This window comes from Nannobrachium achirus (genome assembly GCF_963921795.1).
Source record: "Nannobrachium achirus genome assembly, chromosome: 9".
Taxonomy (NCBI): domain Eukaryota; kingdom Metazoa; phylum Chordata; class Actinopteri; order Myctophiformes; family Myctophidae; genus Nannobrachium; species Nannobrachium achirus.
In genome coordinates, this window is record NC_137818.1 from 46,725,547 (window position 1) to 46,746,590 (window position 21,044).

At 43.3% G+C, this 21,044-nt stretch overlaps 1 protein-coding gene across 2 annotated transcripts; it reads left to right on the plus strand.

Annotated features, from left to right (window-relative positions):
• The first annotated feature begins 51 nt into the window (after positions 1–51).
• On the plus strand, positions 52–20,780 carry LOC308292031 (uncharacterized protein). Of its 2 annotated transcripts, XM_080734238.1 has the most exons (22): positions 52–332; positions 831–962; positions 1,078–1,209; positions 1,539–1,691; positions 2,140–2,325; positions 5,386–5,554; positions 6,268–6,384; positions 8,867–9,058; positions 9,156–9,296; positions 9,393–9,518; positions 10,631–11,113; positions 11,255–11,404; positions 11,522–11,662; positions 11,773–11,871; positions 12,654–12,761; positions 13,208–13,369; positions 13,860–14,066; positions 14,606–14,752; positions 15,136–15,349; positions 16,184–16,278; positions 17,558–17,698; positions 17,825–20,780. In XM_080734238.1, exons 1-22 carry the CDS (start codon positions 117–119, stop codon positions 17,905–17,907), a joined length of 3,594 nt encoding a protein of 1,197 aa, XP_080590364.1. In that variant the 5' UTR covers positions 52–116; the 3' UTR covers positions 17,908–20,780. The 2 variants fall into 2 exon arrangements, with proteins under 2 accessions (XP_080590364.1, XP_080590365.1); XM_080734239.1 differs by lacking the exon at positions 12,654–12,761.
• Positions 20,781–21,044: the final 264 nt, after the last annotated feature.

Consider the following 21,044-nt stretch of genomic DNA (forward strand, 5'->3'; position numbering starts at 1 on the left):
AGTCAGATAATGAACATTGAGTAGAATAGAGCATGCTGCAACACTTTTATTTCGGCCGCTGATGGAACAGTATTCACCCTCTGTTTGAAGGATATACCATCACCCTACTCCTTGCCATGATGGGAACCTTTCAGAGATTTCAAGATGAAGGGTATAAGAACTGGATCAAAACATCCCTGGGCTTGGCATATCTGAAAACTCGCATGGGATCTTTTCTGGAAAACGAAACCGAGACGTATCACCAAGAGATAAAAAACAGAATCAACTGGAACGTACAGTTGGAGTGTCGGCAGAAATGCATTTTAAAAGATTCTACACCCAGGTCGAGCAAGGTGGTTGCAAATCAATGAAATAATAATAATAATATGCATGGTTTTACTTAGCCCTGCTGATATTGCACCACTGCACTGCAGTGGTGTAAAAAGTATCAATACTGAAAATTCTGGAATTAAAAATGTAGTTGCACCAAATGTTTGAAAATAGCAGATCTGCATGCTCACTCACAACTTTAGATGGGCATTTTCAAATAGCCCATATAAAATAGGGCTAAAGTGGTTAATGTAGCCTATGTTTTATAATATTATAATTTCTGCAAAGTAACTAGTAACTAAATGTTTCAAATAATTGTAGCCTAGTTGAGTAAAAGTACAATATTTGCATCTGAGATGTAGTGGAGTTGAAGTACAAAAAACTGGAAATAGTCCAGTAGTAAGTAAGTAAAAGTACCTCAAAACTAAAAAAAGTACAGCCTACTTGAGTAAATCTACTTCGTGACTTTACACCACTGCTTTTAAATCTACAGCATGTCTGTAAATCTAATATGATTACAGGTTCTTCCCAAAGTATGTGACGTGTGTGTTCCCTGGAGAGATGAGATTTGGAAAGATCACAAAGGGGGTCAGATATATTGGAATAACTTCTCCCCCTACCTCTGGCCCAAGAACAAATGGGAGGTGGCTAAGGTAGGCTACATTCTACTGTTGACTCAAAGATGTAAGCACAAATGTTGATTTTAAAGGTTTGTGTATTTTCTACATTAATCATAAAGTGTGTGTTTGTGCTTGTGTCTGTTTTCAGGTGTACATGCCCCGTGGTAATTCAAACCACAATTCAGCTGATACCTTTGACATATCTGCCTTTCTTAACCTCATGAGTAGCTGTCAGCACTTCAAGCGGTTTGTGCAAAATAACATAGGCCTACTTACACAGGTACGCAGTACTACGCACACGTTCATGAACACATGCAGATCACATTCATGCATACATGCATTGATAGACAGACATATTATTCATTCATTTATAGATACTATATTCATTATTTATAGTAGGCAGTGCGAGTGGATTGTTTCCTGTTTTTTTTAGGGGGGGTGAGGTGGTAGGGTTCGATCAGGCTTTGAAGGTATGGGGATGGGCGTGCCATACCTTTGGCTGCTTTGAAGGCCAACATATGTGTTTTCATATTATTGGAGGTTCATAGGCTTAAAATGAATGTCATGCAATAAGGCCAGTGACCTCTGTCTTGTGCTGTGTTTCCAAAGGTTACAAATGTGAGGAACCAGATAATGCATTCTGCTAACTTTGAGGTGAATGCTGAGCAGTTAAAACAGCATTTGGATCGGATAAGAAAGCTTGGTAAAGCATTGGAGAAACATGTTCCAGAGTTCCACATCCTGGACAAGGAGATAGATGAGGTATGTGTGCTGTTCTTTGAGTGAGTGAGTGAGTGTCTGTCTAGTCTGTCTTAGGGCATCATTCGTTCATCATTCAATCACTACAGAATAATACTCCCATCCCATCAAGTGTGCAAACGTTCAAAGTTAGCTTTTTGTCTTTTAATAGTGATACAACTAGTTATGTTTTGATGTATTTGCGTCAGACAACATTTATTTATGTTGAAAAGCACCTGTAACTGTGGTTTTGTGAAGTACTAAATAAAAACAGTGTATTTGCATTTAATTATGAACCACTTTAATAATTAATTGAATTATCTTTGGAAAACAAAAAAAGTTGAATTGATAATATTGTTTTTTACTGTCAGTCATTAGTATACTGTAATTCAAGATAATAGGAGAGTTTGGCTAATTTTTACAACCAGACTGTTTTGACGCTGTGATTGTTTGAACCTCCATGTGAGCTCAGCTCCAGAATCTAGATTTCACGGTGATCATGTCTGCCATGGAGACCAAAGGGTGGCCTGACCATAGTGATCAGACGGACGGTGAGGACCGTGCCAAGAGGTTCCTCAGCATGGAGCTGGATATCATGAAGGAAAAAATGGAATGCCTTGCTCAAGAGCACGAAGGAGACAGAGAGAACATGTTGAAGGTAAGACGCACGTGTGTGTACACACACACACACACACACACACACACACACACACACACACACACACACACACACACACACACACACACACACCCAATAAAATGGATGAACTCCGGTTGCTTGTTTCACGGGAGAATGACTTCAAATCCACGGCTGTTTTCGCGTTCGTGGAGACAAAACTGACGCCAACAGTCCCAGACGGGGCTGTACAGTTAGATGGCTTCTCCGCGTTTCGCTGTGACAGAGACTTTGCGGCGGCTGGGAAGTCAAGTGGAGGAGTATTAATGTTCTTTGTGAACAACCGCTGGTGTTCTGATGTGACAGTGTTACAACAACACTGTTCTCCTGCTATTGAAACGCTTTTCATCCTCTGTCGCCCATTCTATTCTCCCCGTGAGTTTAACGCGTTTATCCTCGTGTGTGTTTACATTCCTCCGGATGCTGACGTCACCGCAGCTGAGGACATACTAGCAGAACAGCTGTCGAGGGCGGAACGTAAATACCCGGACAGTTTTGCTGTGGTGCTTGGGGACTTTAACCAGGCTCATCTGAGTCGGGCTCTCCCTAAATACAGACAGCAAGTGACATGTGCTACCAGGGGGGGGGGGACATTCTTGATCACTGCTACTGTACCATCCGGCAGGCATACCATTCTGTCCAACGTGCTGCTATGGGCAAGGGTGATCACCATCTCATCCATCTGATCCCTCGCTACAGGCAGAGATTAAAAATATCAAAACCTGTAGTGCGGAGTTTCAGAGTGTGGTCCAGTGAGGCAAGTGAGCGACTCTGTGCCTGGCTGGAGAATGCGGGCTGTGACCAGGACTTTGTTGAGTGGGCGGGGCCTGAGGCTGGAAACAACCTGGATGCATACACGGACACTGTGACATCATTCATCAGCCTCGGCGAGGAGCTGTGTGTCCCCCTCCGCTACAGGAAGATCTACAACAACGACAAGCCCTGGTTTTCAGCCCATCTCAGGAGGCTGCGGTCGGAGAAGGAGGTGGCCAGGCGTAGCGGCGACGTGGCCTTGTTCAGGCGAGCCAAGTACGAGTTTGCCAAAGCGGTGAGGGAGGCGAAACACCGCTTCTCGGAGAAACTGCGGCAGCAGCTCTCTGAGGGGAACTCCTCCTCTGTCTGGAAAGGACTTAAAACCATCACCAACTACAAGTCCAGGTCCCCACAGGCATCTGACAACCTCCCCCTCGCCAACAAGCTCAATGAGTTTTACTGCCGCTTTGAGAAGGAGAGTTTCCCCCCGGCCCTCCCCCTCCATCCCCCCCGGCCACAACCACTCTCCTCCCCCCCCCACCCCACCCCCTCTCACTGTCACAGAGAGAGAGGTTAAACTGCTGCTCAGGAGCCAGAACCCCCGGAAGGCGTCCGGCCCGGATTCTGTCTCCCCCTCCGTCCTGAAGCACTGCGCTGACCAGCTCGCCCCGGTGTTCACCAACATCTTTAACACCTCGCTGGAGCTGGGTCAGGTCCCAGCATGCTTCAAGGCCTCGACCATCATTCCCGTCCCCAAGAAGGCCAAGGTCACAGGCCTAAATGACTATAGACCCGTCGCCCTGACCTCTGTGGTCATGAAGGTCCTGGAGCGCCTTGTCCTGGCCCATCTGAAGCGCATCACTGATCCTGTGCTGGACCCGCTGCAGTTCGCATACAGAGCGAATAGATCCACGGAGGACGCCGTGAACATGGCTCTGCACCACACCCTAAAACATCTGGACACTACCGGCAGCTATGCCAGGATCCTGTTCGTCGACTTCAGTTCGGCCTTCAACACCATCCTACCATCTATCCTGGAGCACCAGCTGTCCCTGCTGCAAGTTCCTGCCTTCACTCGCAGGTGGATTACGGACTTTTTAACCAACAGGTCCCAGCGGGTGAAGCTGGGGAAGAGCATTTCCAGCTCTAGGTCCACTAGCACCGGTTCCCCGCAGGGCTGTGTCCTGTCCCCACTACTGTTCTCCCTGTACACCAACAGCTGTGTTTCTCTCCACCCGTCGGTCAAGCTCCTCAAGTTTGCGGACGACACCACCTTGGTGGGCCTCATCTCCAAGGGGGATGAGTCGGCCTACAGGAGAGAGATCGAGCGGCTGCGAAGCTGGTGTAGCAACAACAATCTGGAGCTAAATGCCCTGAAGACAGTGGAGATGGTGGTGGACTTCCGGATTGACCCAGCCCCGCCCCCTCCCGTCATGCTGGGTGGCACTCAGGTGAACTCTGTGCAGTCCTGCAAGTTCCTGGGGATGATCATCTCCAGGGACCTGAAGTGGGAACTCAACATCACAGCCCTCCTGAGAAAGGCCCAGCAGAGGATGTACTTCCTTCGGCAGCTGCGGAATTACAGACTGTCGAGGTCCATGATGACCCAGTTCTATACGGCCATCATCGAGTCCATCCTCACCCACTCTATCATCACCTGGTTCCCCGCTGCATGCGCAAAAGACCTGGTCAAGCTGCAGCGGGTGATACGCTCTGCGGAGAGGGTGATTGGCCGTCCCCTGCCCTCCCTCAAGTCCCTGCACGACTCCAGGGCGCTGAAGAGGGCAAGAAAGATCATGACTGACCCCTCCCACCCTGGCCACGGCCTGCTCACCTTGCTTCCCTCTGGGAGAAGGATGCGGCATCTGGGGGCCAAGACAGAGCGCCACAAAAACAGTTTTTTCCCCTCAGCCGCCAGGCTGCTCACTGACGCTGGTTTCCCTTCTTCCCTTGCCCCCTAGGGATACCAGAAATATGACTTTGCACTACTGGACTGAACACTACTGCACTTTACTATAATATTTATTCTATTTATTTCTTGCACGGTGTTGTTTGTGTTGTTGGTTTCATGTTATATGTGAAAAAAGGAAGGATTGAATGCACACTTGTAATGTTGTCGAAACAAATTCCTATGTGTTCTACACAATGGTAAATAAAGGAATCTGAATCTGAAACACACACACACACACAGTGAAACAGATCAATCGTATTGGTTCTAACACTACGGGTGCGTTTGTGCGTGCGTACGTGTGTGTGTGTGTGTGTGTGTGTGTGTGTGTGTGTGTGTAGCCAGAGGAGCTGCAGTGTGTGAGACAGTTCCTGGAGGAGAACAAGGACCTGAAGGAGAGCCTGGTGCCCCAGTGGGAGAGACTCAAAGAGGTGCAGGAGCAGCATGGACAGCAGATCCACTGTCTCACCGACAGAGTGGACGAACTGGAGAAGAAGTCACTCACCACTGGTAAGAGTTGTTGTTTGTACCATGCTGTATGTAGTCTATGTACCCAATACCATACTGTATGTAGTCTATGTACCCAATACCATACTGTATGTAGTCTATGTACCCAATACCATACTGGCTCACTGTCATTTTCCTCTCCAACTGTTTGGTAGAGTGCAACCACCTGCGGGCCAACGAATTTCTCACAATAACAATAACACAATAAATCTTCGGGAGTAACACAATAAATCTTCGGGAGTAAGGTTCCACTGTGATTTCACCACACGTATGCTAATTATGGCCATAACATTTCATGTAGGTTCATAATTTTTTGGAGATGTAGACTACCTTTACTGTTATAACCAATAATTTGTGAGAAAATGTGTTTTATATCATACCATTCGCTCATTTTCACGATACTTAGAGTACTGTACTACAATACCGATATGCCTCACCAATCCTCTGCCAATCACAAGAGCATAACTGACTCTTGAAGTCATGTTCCACAGTTCCTCAACGTCTTTAGTGTTTTTGGTCAGATATGACAAAAGTAGAAGCCACTAACGGCTTGAAGAAATTAAGTATCATCACATAACTCTGATCCATCATTCTTTTAAGAAATTACAAAAAATGGCAAACTGACATTGATTAAAACAGTGAAATGACAAACAGTGGTGCATTTTCCATGTTCACACATTGCCATTTCTTTCCTATATCACACTATGGTCATTTAGGTGTTGCAGACCCAGAGTGGGACGCAGACATCAAGATGTACAAAAACCATCTGTTTGAATATGCAAGAAAACATGGATGTTCTGAGCCTCTCTTCACTCAGATCCCCGAATCTACAGGTGATTGTTGAATGCACACATACTGTATGCGCACGCACGCACACGCACACGCACACTAGGGTGGATCTTAAATTACCTTTTTTTGATTTTCTTGAGTCTCACCCCCCAATTATGTTCCAATGTACAAAAAAATGCTTTGGTTAAAATTTGGTTGAATTTCAAGCATATTTAGAGGTAGCTCAATCAAGTCAAAGATTGTACATTGTATTGGTCAAAATCGAATTGCACTGCAGGCACATTTAAGTTATACATTACACATTATTCTTATACTAAGCACAGAAATTATATTTTTTAAGCTTACAAATCTAAACACAAATCTGATTACATGTTTGTCATATGTCAAACCAGAATTAATGTATTGTAGGAAATAGCAAAGCAAAGAATGACATTTTTTCATTTAACGTGCACAATGACATGTCTTTATTGCACACTCTTCAATCATACTCTTCAACACACAACAAGCACACAGCCCCACTTCCTTGTTTACCCCCAAAACCCCTGAAAGTCACTGCAGTATAGTAATTCAGTAGTTACAGTACAGATCAATTAAAGTTTGTTTACGGCTATCGGGATACTTGTGCCGATAGTCCTGCACAATTTGCAGCAAGTATTGGAGTTGGGACTCATCTTTAGTAATGAGACCACAATATTCTTGTATTAGGGCAACCCCACGCTCTGCATGATCATTGACAACATTCATCGCCTTCACTACAGCCAGAGCTTCTTGGTAGTCCACCCTGGGCTCCCACTCATCGGGCTCAACGTCAAGGAAGTCACCTGGGAGATCCATCATTTTGAAAAGCACTTCAATGTTCTTCCTTGCAATTGTTCCAAGGTCAACAGTAATTATCTTCATATGCCCCTGTTCATGATCTTCATTTCCATCTTTCATGGCTCTCACCATCAGCCTCTTCATTTGCGCGCTCACTTGACTGTCAAACAATGCAAGTCCGACGATCTCTGGAGCCAAATACCATAAGTGATTGGAAAACTTTTGAGAAGCAGCTTTAGACACCTCAGCATTTATTGATGAATATTCCAGCAACGATTTTAACAGCTGCCAAGTCATTTAGTGGAGCGCTGACAGCAACAGGTGCCATCATCCATGCCTATGATGCCTTCACATAATTGCAAACTGCAAAAATGCACAAATCCATGCATGCTTTTTCTTCCCTGAAGGTCAGTTTGAATTGGCCATGAAACATCCAGATCTTCATACAATAAATAACCTTTGCCATCCAACGGGCATGATGGGTAGCTCCTGGAGCTCTGAACCGGATACCTCGAGCAGCGAGGTATCCGGTTCATCAATAAATGCTGAGGTGTCTAAAGCTGCTTCTCAAAGGTTTTCCAATCACTTATGGTGAACAGGGGCATATGAAGAGAATTACTGTTGTAATTCCCATGCTGAGCGTGGGGTTGCCCTAATACAATAATATTGTGGTCTCATTACTAAAGATGAGTCCCAACTCCAATACTTGCTGCAAATTGTGCAGAACCATCGGCACAAGTATCCCGATAGCCGTAAACAAACTTTAATTGATCAGTAACTACTGAATTACTATACTGCAGTGACTTTCAGGGTTTTTTGGGGTAATCAAGGAAGTGGGGCTGTGTGCTTGTTGTGTGTTGTGAGTATGATTGAAGAGTGTGCAATAAAGACATGTCATTGTGCACGTTAAATGAAAATGTAATTCTTTGCTTTGCTATTTCCTACAATACATTAATTCTGGTTTGACATATGACAAACATGTAATCAGATTTGTGTTTAGATTTGTAAGCTTAAAAAATATAATTTCTGTGCTTAGTATAAGAATAATGTGTAATGTATAACACATTAAAAAAATTCGATTTTGACCAATAGAATGTACAATCTTTGACTTGATTGAGCTACCTCTAAATATGCTTGAAATTCAACCAAATTTTAACCAAAGCATTTTTTTGTACATTGGAACATAATTGGGGGGTGAGATTCAAGAAAATCAAAAAAAGGTAATTTAAGATCCACCCTAACGCACACGCACACGCACACGCACACACACACACACACACACACACACACACACACACACACACACACACACACACACATTCAAGCAATCACATGCAAACCTCAAAGTAGATAGTATTTTTGCCCTCCCTGCAGCAATGTGTGGCAGGGTATTGTAATAGGTCCCATCAGTGTAAGAAAGTTGCCCATCAGCAATGGGTTTTCTCAGTGGAGTGCCCAAAGTCTAGTATACATAAAAAATGTATTGGTACACACACTTATAGGTCCCATCTGTGTGTTTGTCTGTGAACAAAATTACTTGAAAAGTCAGATTTCAGTAGGCATTAAACAGCAAATGGTTTTAACAGTACACAGAGACAACCCCATCTTGCAGGTGCTGATACTACCACCTGTCAGTTGCTTTGCATCAGCAGCACATGTTCATCACTTTTGAGTGTTTTAACAAATTACCTTTGACCCTGTGTTTGTCAGGTTTCCGAGGTCAGGTCATCATTAAGAATCAGACATTCACAGGAATGCGTGTGCACAAGGCCAAACGGCAAGCCGACCAGGAAGTTTCAAAAATAGCCCTCGAGCAACTAGTCAAGGAGGCAGCCAGTGAGCAAGTGGAGGAGGACACCTCTGTCAGCCAAACCCACCAATCAGAAAGTGTTTCAGCAGCAGGTACAATATTCCTTGACCAGTGCTGTTGTCTTGTGTTAAATCAAATATTAAATATCATACCACCTGGTCTGACTTTCTACTTCATTCGCTCTATTAGGCTCCACCTTCTTTGGCAGTGTCACTGTGGGTCTTGACGTCACCGTTTCCTCAGACGAGGGAGGTGGTGGGATGGTGGAGGGTGTGGAGTCCGCCTATAGGAAAGTAATGCCTGTGTTTGGACTGGGGCTCTCAGGATCAGGTAGTTGGAGACTGAACGCTAACTTCGTAATCGTTACTTTAATGGAAAATCATTGCCTTCCTTCTCCCTAACCGTCTCTGCCTCATGTCCACCCAGGTTCTTCTTACAAGGATGCAGTTGTACAGTACTGTCAGAGGCGTGATGTTCCGGCTCCGGAGGAAATAGACCAATCTGATTGCTTCACCCTTCGACTCAAAGGACCAATCACCTTCTATGACTCTGGTAAGAATTACTTTCAATCAAGCTACAGTAATGAAAATACACACATAATGTGTTATTTAATGTTCTGATAGGCAGGTGTGTAATCTCAAATAACTTAGTGTAGCTGTCCCAGAAATAGTTTGTTTAGTAGTATTTCATTTTATCGTTGGTTCTGCTGGAATTTGGGAAATGGGGACCCTATTTTTATTTTGGGTGATATATTGTGTAACTGCATGGTGTGATTTGGTGCCATCTGTTGTTCAGGTTCTGTCATTGTATGGCACAGGTAGGCCTAGAGGTCACATGATGCCAATCAGAGCTATATAGGGCCACCTGCTAAGGTGCAGTTAATGAGGAGAGATCAGAACAGACAGTTTTTGAAGATGGAAGGAGCGCTCTGTGTGAGTCTCTGAAATATTATACCAAAGATAAGATGGAGCCAACAAGGGTCTTTACAAAATGTATAAGATAAAAAAGGAAGAAGAATGTTAAACCACTCCTAAATATTCGGTGCAGAAAGCCACACGATATGTCACTTTTATTGTTTGTAATTGTTTGTTTGTAGATGTTATTGTACTTGTTTGGATTTTGTACAACTCATTGTTTTGCTTTTAATTGTTATTACTGGTTATTGCATTGTTTGTGTGATTACTGAACTAACTTGAAGATTATGTTATATAATATATATATAAATTTATTGTGGTAAAATGTATTTGTATGTTATTTTGCCCCAAATCCTTTTTGCCTCGGGTGTCTATCCGGCAGGGTTTCTGCCTGATATTCTGAAATGTAACCTCTGTGAAATGGTTAAACCGAACCTTATTTCTAACCTTAACTTCAGTCAAACGGTGCCAAAACCTAACCCTATTCATAATCTTAACCTCAGTAAAACTATGTATAACCCTACACTTATTTCTCATCTTATCCTCAGTAAAAGAAATACATGTATACAAAAAACACCCCACCGATTGGTCAGACTGAGGTTTGTGGAAAAGAATGGGCGAATGGGATTTTGGGCGAATGGACTTGTTACCGTTTATTCTGTCTAGAAGAAGACGGTTTAGGAGCAGTTACACTTACCATGCATCATTTACAGATTGTTAATTGATTTGTTTATTTGTGTCCGTCTCCAGAGGGCTCCAGCAAGAAGAAACAGGCACAGCAACAGGCAGCTAAAGCAGCACTGCGGGGGCTGAGTGGGGTCCTGGGGAAGAAGGAGGTGTCGACTGAGAACTACGTCGGCGCCCTGAAAGAACTTCTTGACGCACGGAAGCTGGAGGGAGTCGACTATGATGTCACACAGCGGCCAGTTGGTTCAGGGGTACGAGAGGGAGGGCTAGGGAACCAGGAGAGCCAAAGACAGGGAGCTGAGGGGCAGAGAGAAAGTGGACAAGCCACAGAGAAAAGCACAGAGGAGACTATCAAACCACTGGGGAGAAAGCGATCTATGGATGATGCGCCATGTATGCCAGATGGGAGAATAGAGGACACGGTTGGCTCTTGTAGAATTTCTGAGTCTCCCATCGTGCAACCTGGTCAGTGTCCCCTGCTGCAACCACATGCCTCAGAGACCCAAACTGCAACTGCTCTACCAGAAGAAAAAAGTGTCTCAGGAGGTGAATATCAAGTGTTCCCAGTCCTTGCAAATGATATTTTGAAAACCGAAATATAGTGATGGCATCCATAGAATTGAAAGCTGGGATTGAACTAATTATGTTCATTGCCTCTTGTCTTAACTCACACTTTTCTTTTTACAGATGGTGGCCAATTCTTGGGGTGTGTGAAGGCGACTGTGAAAAAGGAACTGGAACCAGCTGAGGCCTTGAGCCAGGAGGGGGCAGCACAGGCTGCTTACAGCAGTCTGTTGAATGCCTTGTGTCTGGGTGGCTGCACATATACTGTCACTGGTATCTAGACTTGTATCTAGATCTGCAGAAGTACATTTATTCAAGTATTGGCAAGTCTGAAGCTGAAAGTAAATGTAATTATGAAATTAATTTTATCAACACTTTTGTCCAATGTAGCTGATGGAGACAAGGATTCTGTCCTGAGGTTCTTCACTCAGTCTAAGTGTCGCCCTCCTGTGGAGAGGTTTGAAATAACAGCTGATGGGAAACACAGATGCACTCTGACAATTGATGGTGAACTCACCTTCTACAGTCCAGGTGGGGTTTCTCTCTCCCCCTTCCCATACAATGGCAAAACTGTTTGTCTCTGGTATGTCAGTGGCAAAGATCTTTCAAATCTAATCACATGGTGTTGTATTTCTCCTCAGAGGGGACATCTAGGAAGCAGCATGCAGAGCAGTTGGCAGCGAAAGCAGCCCTGAGGTGTCTGGTGGGCCCGCTGGGAGGGAAGGACTCCAACTTGCCTGGTCAGAATGCAAACATTATTTGTATTTACTTTTGTAGTATTGCACAAAGACAACTGTCATTAATTGCTTTACTTGATACAAAAAATATATATATATATTTCCCTTTCGCTGCCACAGCGAATCATCTGCCTCCATCTCACCCTGTCCTCTCTGCCTCTTCTTCTTCACACCATCTAACTTCATGTCCTCTTTCACTACATCCATAAATCTCCTCTTTGGTTTTCCTCTAGGCCTCCTGCCAGGTAGTTCCAACCTCAGCATCCTTCTACCGATATACTCACTATCCCTCCTCTGTCCAAACCATCTCAGACCATGGCTACACGGAGCTGGATATTTCATATATCCCGGTTTTTCAGATATCCACATTGAAAAATATTTATGTCCACAAGACAAAGATATCTAGGTCTAACAAGCACACACACAGTAAAGTCTTCAGAGATATCCGGGTTCCATGTCTACACGGATCCAGTGAATCGGATATTTATCAATGTCTTCACTTATTTATCCGGTTTAAAAAATATCCAGCTTCGCGGCCGAAATATCCAGCTTCATGTGGCTGCAAGCCCCAACAGCACGAAAAAATGTATAGCTTCAGAAATATCCAGCTCCGTGTAGCCATGGCCTCAGTCTGGCCTCTTCTGGCTTTATCTCCAAAACATCTAACATGAATAAAAATACAAAAAAATACACGAAAAGTTGAATACATTTCTATCTGAAAAATGTAGATATAAGATGTTTGAAAACGCATGTTCATTCGTATTAAAGTGTAGTTGTGTTTTAAGGTGAGAAGAACTACAAAGGCAGACTGCAGGAGCTGCTTGCCAAACAAGGGAGCAAGGCCATGATCGAGTACTCTGTCACAGAGAGAGCAACCCTCAGCACAGTGACAGGTCAGTGCTGGCTGCTTAATGTCTCTTCTCCACCGCATGGTGCCATCTTCACTCCACTCTATTTACCTTTTTAGTTTTTCCAAGGTTCTAAGTGAGTTGAGGCTGCGGTGAAAACACTGCAGACTTCTGATTGTCTAAAGATGAGTGACTGGCGTGATCATGTCATGGCGGACTCTTGAATACAGTTAACAAACGTTTAAATTACTATAGCCCGCTGCTGTAAATGTGAAATGAATCAATATTGAGTGGCTAAATTGCCTAATTCTTGCCTAAAATGTTATCAGAAAATTGTATTGGTTCACGGAAGTTGAAATAAAGATATTGAAATCCAGTAGACTAAAGTACTGGTAACATGCATGCACCAATAGATGTGTCCTCTTTAACCAAAAATACAATAATATTTTATTAATTAACCCAATCTACTAATCTGCTTCCTGTTTCTTCAGCTCTGGTTCAGGTACCAGATGGCAGTGCTGTGATTGGTCCTGGTCAACAGGCAGGTGTTCCCTCAGCCATCCCTCTTGTCTCCATGGATACAACATTTGATGACGCTGCCCCTCCCCCTGCTAAGAAAATTGCTAAACCGCAGGCAGAAGGACCAATGGAAGGTTTGGACAACTTGATAAATAATATATGATGATGTGAGTGAGTAGTCTTGCATAGTCACTACTCCACAATCTCTGAATGCTTTATAGAGTCTGGAACCACACCTCCTGAAATCTGAGGAAGCTGGTAACTGTTTGTCATTTACGTTAATGAAAGTATATATTAATTTTTTTATACATTTTTATAATTTCGATTTCTACTAAGCAGCAAGCTATATATGCTTGGATGATTTTGATTTGTTGGATGGTGGTCTAAATTGACCCATACAAGTCTGTAACATTGACAGTGTACAAATGGAACGGGTACATTTGGTTCCATTTGTACACTGTTAAAGTTAAAGGGAGACCTTCAAATTTCAAAGTTTGAGAACCACTTTTCTAGGCAACCGTCTTGCCACGCAAGACTAATGTGTGAGTGACCTCTAACGCCACCCTCTTTCTTTGTCCTTATGGTCTGTGTGTGTGTACTGTGTGTGGGTGTGATGTTGGACAGAGATCAGGCAGTTTCTGCTGCTGGCCGGCGTGAAGCCGGGAACTGCGGCGTGTGAGCGTGTGGACTTTGAGGAGAAATGGGAATGCAGAGTGTCTGTGTCTCTGGAGTGCTTCACCTTCCGGGACGACCGGCCGTTCACCTCCAAGAAAGAGGCCTCCGATAAAGCCTACCTGACCCTGGGCCTCGCAGGGCAGATCTGCCAGCCTGGTACAGTCTATTAGGGATGGGACGATATGAAAATCAAAATCCATTATCCTGGGGCGGAACATTTGCCAAAAAATAACAGATCTATTTTTTGGTGAAGACATTTGATAGTGCGTGAAAAAAAAGACTGTATCAAGTATGTATCAAGTACGTATATTAGAAGTACCTTTTACCAATTATAGGGGGTTTAAATGGTACCGTATATGCAGCTCGGCAAATAAAAGGTGAATTGATCCCAGTGCATGACGGAGGACGATATCACAATAAATGAAATCTCCACGATACGACTATCGTGTTTTTTATCACCATAAACGATAATATCGTTTATCGTCCCATCCCTACAGTCTATGCTTTCACTAATGAGATGGTTAGGCTTTCAGTGTAAAAGGTCACCATCACGGATCTAGATCAAAATGACATTAGTCTGCCATAGTTCAGGAATTGAGATACAGAATATACAGTATGTTGAGAAGAAATGTTCCTAATAAACTCCCAAATGCTGTTTCTTCCTGTCCGGTCTCATCACGTCCGTCTCTCTGCAGATGAGAGTAAAGTCAAAGGAAAGGTGAACCAGTACTTCAGCCAGCATTCCTTCCCTCTTCCTAAGGACGTTTATGAGCAACCAGAACCACTGAAGTTCAGCTGTTCCCTCACCAACATCACCTGTGTCTTCACTTATACTGGAACAGGTAATCGTGCCACTGGTTTGTGCGTGCGTACATGTACTGTTACCAGGTTTATCTCATATCTATTGTACAACAATGGGCTGATGACTAGGGCTACAACTATCAATTATTTTCTCATAGATTCTATACTTTTCGATTAATTGAATAATCGGGAAGCCGGATTTTTTTCTTATGAACTTTTACACTTAACTTAAGCGTTTTTATACTTCATCGCACAATGATTTTGTGCAAAATAAATCTACATAATGCGTGATCTCATAGATCTTTTTTTGTTTGAAACTTTTCACTTCATTCACAAATGATTTATTAAATGATCGATTTAACTTTTTCTTAAATAAGGAATTAACCGTTGCAGCCTTGGTTATTCATGACTGTGTGTTCCATAGATTCCAGTGAGGCATCAGCTCGCCAGGCTGCTTTCCAAACGGCGCTGTCTTGCGTCTCTCCTCTCGTGGGTTTTCCTGTGGCCGCGCCCACCAGAGCAGAGGAGGCGGAGCAGAGACTGAAGACTCTCCTGGAGGCAGCGGGTTTGAAGGGCACAGACCCTGCCGTCCTGACATCTGCGCTGTACAGAGGCTCAGCCATGCTCACATTCACAGGGTTAGTGTGTAACCACGTCACCCCTTTTAGGACCTGGAAAGCATCCGTGTCACTTTATATTTTAACCACTTTTAACCATTATCAGATATACAAGCTCATAATAGTGCTATGAGCTTTTTTTTTATCATGATAGCAAACTTTTTCAACTTGGCTTCTGCGGGTCCCATGAACCAAATCTTTTCAGATGGGGGTTCACGGGCTAATACATATAATTCTGGAGGTCTCTGACATGAAACAGTTTGAGCACCACTGACATAGAACATACGTTTTCAGAACACTGTTAGGATTTAGAAGACATTTTGTAGACTCAGTCCTCAGGTCTAAATGGTTTAAGCCCGGCATACTTTGTCATGTCAACAAATTGCGAAAATAGCAGTTCAGCAGAGGTTGTTAAAAGGAAAAATCCACCCTAAAGAATTCAAACGTCATTTCTATAATATGAACGTCTCACTTTTAATTTTAGATGAAGATTAGTGACAAGACTGCCGTAATGATGTCATTTGAAGACCACAATGGGGCAACTAATTTGATACTAATAATGAAACATGATCTAATATAATCCTATGACAGAACTGGGATATGACGGAACCCATGGTGGTTTTACTGGGATATTATGGATTCATTTTCTGATTCAGATCTGCATTTATAAAACTTATTTAGTGCAATATCTCAAAGTAAACTTCTATGAGCCCACAAAGGTAGTCACTAATTCAGTGTCAATGAACAAACTGGGGGAAAACAATCACCACACCTTAGGGTTTGCACTACTATCAATGATGAAATGGTTTCCAGAAATGCAAACGGCACAACCCAACTCTGGTGTACTGTGGGCAGGTATTGCATTGAGACGGAGGGAGAGGGGAGTAAGAAGGAGACGAGACACAAGCTTAGTCAGTGCCTGCTGAGACTGCTAGAGGGTCCAGACACAGGTGAGCAATTTGATTGATCCCATGTGATGGATAGCATATGTGCATATTGCATTTACTCTATCTTACACAGCAGTGTGGACTCATCAGTGTCCCCCTCATCCCCTATCCGATATTCTAACTGTATTGCTTGAACACAGTTGCTAAGTTTGTCTTACTAGCCCTTACCCGTTCAAAGATATGAGCTCCAAAATGATGTGCAGTGTGTGGGTTATGGGATGTGCACTGTGCACACAGTATATGAGGGATGGAAAGTAACTTTAACTGGTGCTTGCATGATAATATGTAGGAGCATCAATGTAAGAAATACCTGTTTTGTTTAATGGCTACAGAGATACTGTGTTCCAACCCACCCACCCCCCCCCCCCCCCGCCCGCCCGCCCGCCTGCACACACACACACACACATACACACACACACACACACACACACACACACACACACACACACACACACACACACACACACACACACACACACACACACACACACACACACACACACAGCTGGTTAAACATTTTGCCTCAAGCTAGATGCAGAATAGATGTGCCTCATGCTAGATGCAGAATAGATAGTAGATACACCATAAAAATGCTAATATACAGCATACGATTTGTGAAAGTGACAAACGGGCTTCACAGTTATGTCAGGTGTGTTCATATGCTTATGGTGATGCGATTTCAGATCAATTGCTCCAGCCACCGAGGAGAAACACTGTGTGTGTGTGTGTGTGTGTGTGTGTGTGTGTGTGTGTGTGTGTGTGTGGGTTTGTGTGTGATTGTGCATGGCCTGAACAACAGCGCCCCTCCCTTAACATGTGTGGTCACAAAAGGTACTGTAGACTAAATAGATATAGATACACCATAAAAATGCTATTATACAGCATACGATTTGTGAAAGTGACAAACGGGCTTCACAGTTATGTCAGGTGTGTTCATATGCTGATGGTGATGCGATTTCAGATCAATTGCTCCAGCCACCGAGGAGAAACGCTGAGACAGACAGACAGACACTCAGACATCTCCAAAATTATATGTTAGATAGACACATGCTTTCTTTACTGTTTACCTGCTGTCCTAGTTACTCCTTGCCATGCTATTTACTTGACTGCCTACCCTGTTGTTGACTGACTAGAGTTCATGCTCTTTACTCGTCTTGCACTTTGTAACTCTGAAAGTCTGGAAAAGAGCGTCTGCCAATTACCTAAGTTGTAAATTGATTTGTCTTCAGCCACAGGGCTTCATCACCGATCCAGTGACTAATGAATCTGTCCATTCATTTAGCATCTACAAGTAATCAGTCCATGAGGAGTGCCCTCGAAGAGTGGTTTGCAAAGAAACGTCTAGAGAAGCCTGTATTTGAAGATACAGATGGTACATTTGGAACCAGAATCACCTTCTCGGCCCCTCTCTGCTTACACTCAGGTATCTATTAGTCAATTTCACACACAATCACTATTACTGACTGACTCACTCACAAAGTGTTCCATGATCGATTGTTTATCTATGAGCAGTCTTTGTAACATTTATTCACTCTATGGTCTCTTGTAGATTGGCAGGACAGTCACAAGAAAGCTGGAGGGAGATTGCTGGACGAGCTTAAGAGGAGGTTCCAAATTAATTTGCCTGTGTGATTGACCAATGAGATGCGTCCTCTTAACTGCAACACCCTACATCTACACGACATCTTTGTACTCGTTTGTTTTAATGAGGTACTTGAATATTGAACATTATTTCAATCAATGTAGTTCAAACAATCAAAAAAAGTCAAACATATGCAGAAAGAACATGGCATATTGCATATTAACAGATCGGTGTCATTACAAAGTGACATTTCTAGACAAAAAAAATCAGAAAAAACAGATTTGTGTCTGTCATTACAGTCAAAGGCCAATTCTCTCTAACAGAAGAATTTTGCATAGCTTATTCCAAAGAATGACATGGCCGCTCTAGGACTACAATTGGCACACCCTATAGATTATTTTCTGTAACTCTTGGTGATACGTTTCGGTTTTGTTTACCAGAAAATATCCCATGTGAGTTTCAGATAGGCCAAGCCCTGGGATGTTTTGATCGAGTTTTTATACCCTTCATCTTAAAATCTCTGAAAGTTTTTCATGGCGAGGAGGAGGGTGATGGTATATCCGTCAAACAGGGTGAATACTGTTCCATCAGTGGCCAAAATTAAAATGTTCCCTTGGCGACACTTGGCTCAGCATCCTGGTCGCCAAAAGTTGGGTAGAAGAATATCGCCACATATTCCCCTTTGCAGTCAGATAAATGTAATTTCTTCGACTCCGTTCCATTAGTCACCACAGCATTGAACTCTAAGTTGGGGGCAGGCTTCTTGGGCAGCTTTGTCCATGGTGGCAGCTCACTGATGGAGATACCCACATCCCCAAAGGATACCCAGTTAAACTCCAATTCACAAATCCTCAAAGATTGCATGTTCAGGATTAATCTTCTAGGCTTATTGAATAAGAGCCAAACTAAAGGGGATAAAACAAAGAAAATCTTCAAAATAATGCTCACTATTACTCACACAATTGCAATTTAACGATTAGGGTCGCAGAATATGTCAAATCAAATACCTACAGAGTAATGCTAATCCAAGTATAGATCATTTATTTGTCCATTCGTTCAGCCCTAAGACAGACACTCAAATAACAGCACACATACAGTATTTTCTGGACTATAAGGCGCACTGTCAATGAATGGTCTATTTTCAAACTGTTTTCATATATAAGGCGCACCTGACTATAAGGCGCACATAATAGACGCTACCGTTGCGTTATGCATCCAACAGATGGAGCTGTGCTAAAGGGAATGTCAATGTCAATGAATGATCCATATATAAGGCGCACTGGACTATAAGGCGCACTGTAGTTTTTTGAGAAAATTAAAGGCTTTTAAGTGCGCCTTATAGTCCGGAAAATACGGTACTCATTAATCACTTCTTCCAGTTTGGTGAACTTCAATGCTTTACCAAGCACTTTTATTTTATTTAAATGCTGTTCTAACTGCTCAGCTGTTACCTTTAGGTTGGCAGAATGCATTATCTGACAGAGGTCACTGGCCTTATTTCATGCATGACATTCATTGTAAGCCTATGAACCTCCAATAATATGAAAACACTGCTGGCCTTCAAAGCAGCCAAAGGTCTGGCACCCCCATATCTTCAAAGCCTGATTGAACCCTATCGCCTCACCCCATTATGGCGCGGTCACCTTCAGCAGATAGGATACTTTAATACTTCAAAAGATTAGTTGTAAATATCGTTGCATAATCTGCATTGATTAAAATTCACTTACTACTAGAGTGTAGTGGTAATCTTTCTGCACCACTCCCATGACAACATCAAATGCAAGGGCATCGATCTGCAATTGATAATTACATTTGTGACTATGGTGTGATCATAACCAAGACTTTTAAAAGCAGACATTATACTTACATTTTTTACCTCCCTGAGTCCCAGACCAAGCGCATCTCCTCTATTGGAAGGACATGGGTGGCCCCTTGGGCTCTTTTTGGCCACCCATGTCAGATATGCGTTCACTGTCTACACAAAAAATGTATACAATTAAAAATCACTTTAATATCAATTACAACACTTGCTCACAAAACAAGACTTACTGCATCCGTGAGCTTTTCGCTTGGTGCCAAGCTGTGCAGATCAAGGGTCAGTAGTGGGTATGGGCCCATTTTCACCCACACTACATTCCCCCTGATGGCCCGGTCCATATATCGTTGAGGACTAGAAAATTAAAAATTAAAGTTGTCATTCGAAATTGTACATGGCATTATTATTATTGATGTTAGATTATTGAATGGGATTTACCAATGGTGTTAGGGCTGCAGGTTGGAGGGCTGGAGGTGGTGTGGAGGGGCCAGGTGGTGCCATGTCAAAGAAAACTGGAACAAATCTAGTGGTCAAATGAGTTGGCAGTGGCACAGCCTGAATATCTTGATACAAGATTGAAAGCTCTTACATCTTTTAACAGCTTCACAGCATTGTTAATTCATGTCGTATCCATGGCCCGTTTGTAAATCTTTCCCTTCTCACAGTGCAGGTTGTGCTGTTCTTTCTTATGGCACACAATGTGAACGAGCTTCAGATTTACTCTTGTGAACAGCAGACTGTAGAAATAATCTATGTTGATGTCAGTGCACTTGTGGTCACAGAGAGCGTCCAGCAGATCAGGAATGATTGCCCGTTTCTTTTCAATCCTGGAAACACATGGGGGGGGGATTAGAGCACTGTTTCCCAAACAGTGGGTCAGGACCCATTTGTGGGTCACAGACCAATTCCCCAACAAAATAAATAATAAATAATACATTTTAAAACAAACACATCTAAGAAATGCCATAAATACAGAATAATAATAGTTAAGTAGTGAAAATAGCCAACGCTGTGTTGTGAGCTTGTAGATCTGCTGTTTTCAGCTGTTTGAGTCGGTGACTGGTGGACAGGAGGAGGCCCAGAGGGGCTGAATGGAGGCTGTGCAGGCCCAGGGTCCAGGCCAGGAAGAGGACTGGAGGGACTGGGTGACAGTTGGGGAGGGTGGGGAGCAGGAGGCTGAGATAAAGGGGAAAGTGGTGGAGGGGGGCGAGCCAAAGAAGAGCTTCCAGCTAGCTTTAAAAGCTTTGCTGGAATCCTCTCCTCTGGCTCTACATGGCGTTTCAGCTGGTCCAAATTAGCAATGAGCTTCTCATGTTTTGTCCCTACCAAGTACACCACTTTCCCCTTCATGTCAGTGATGGTAAATGGCCC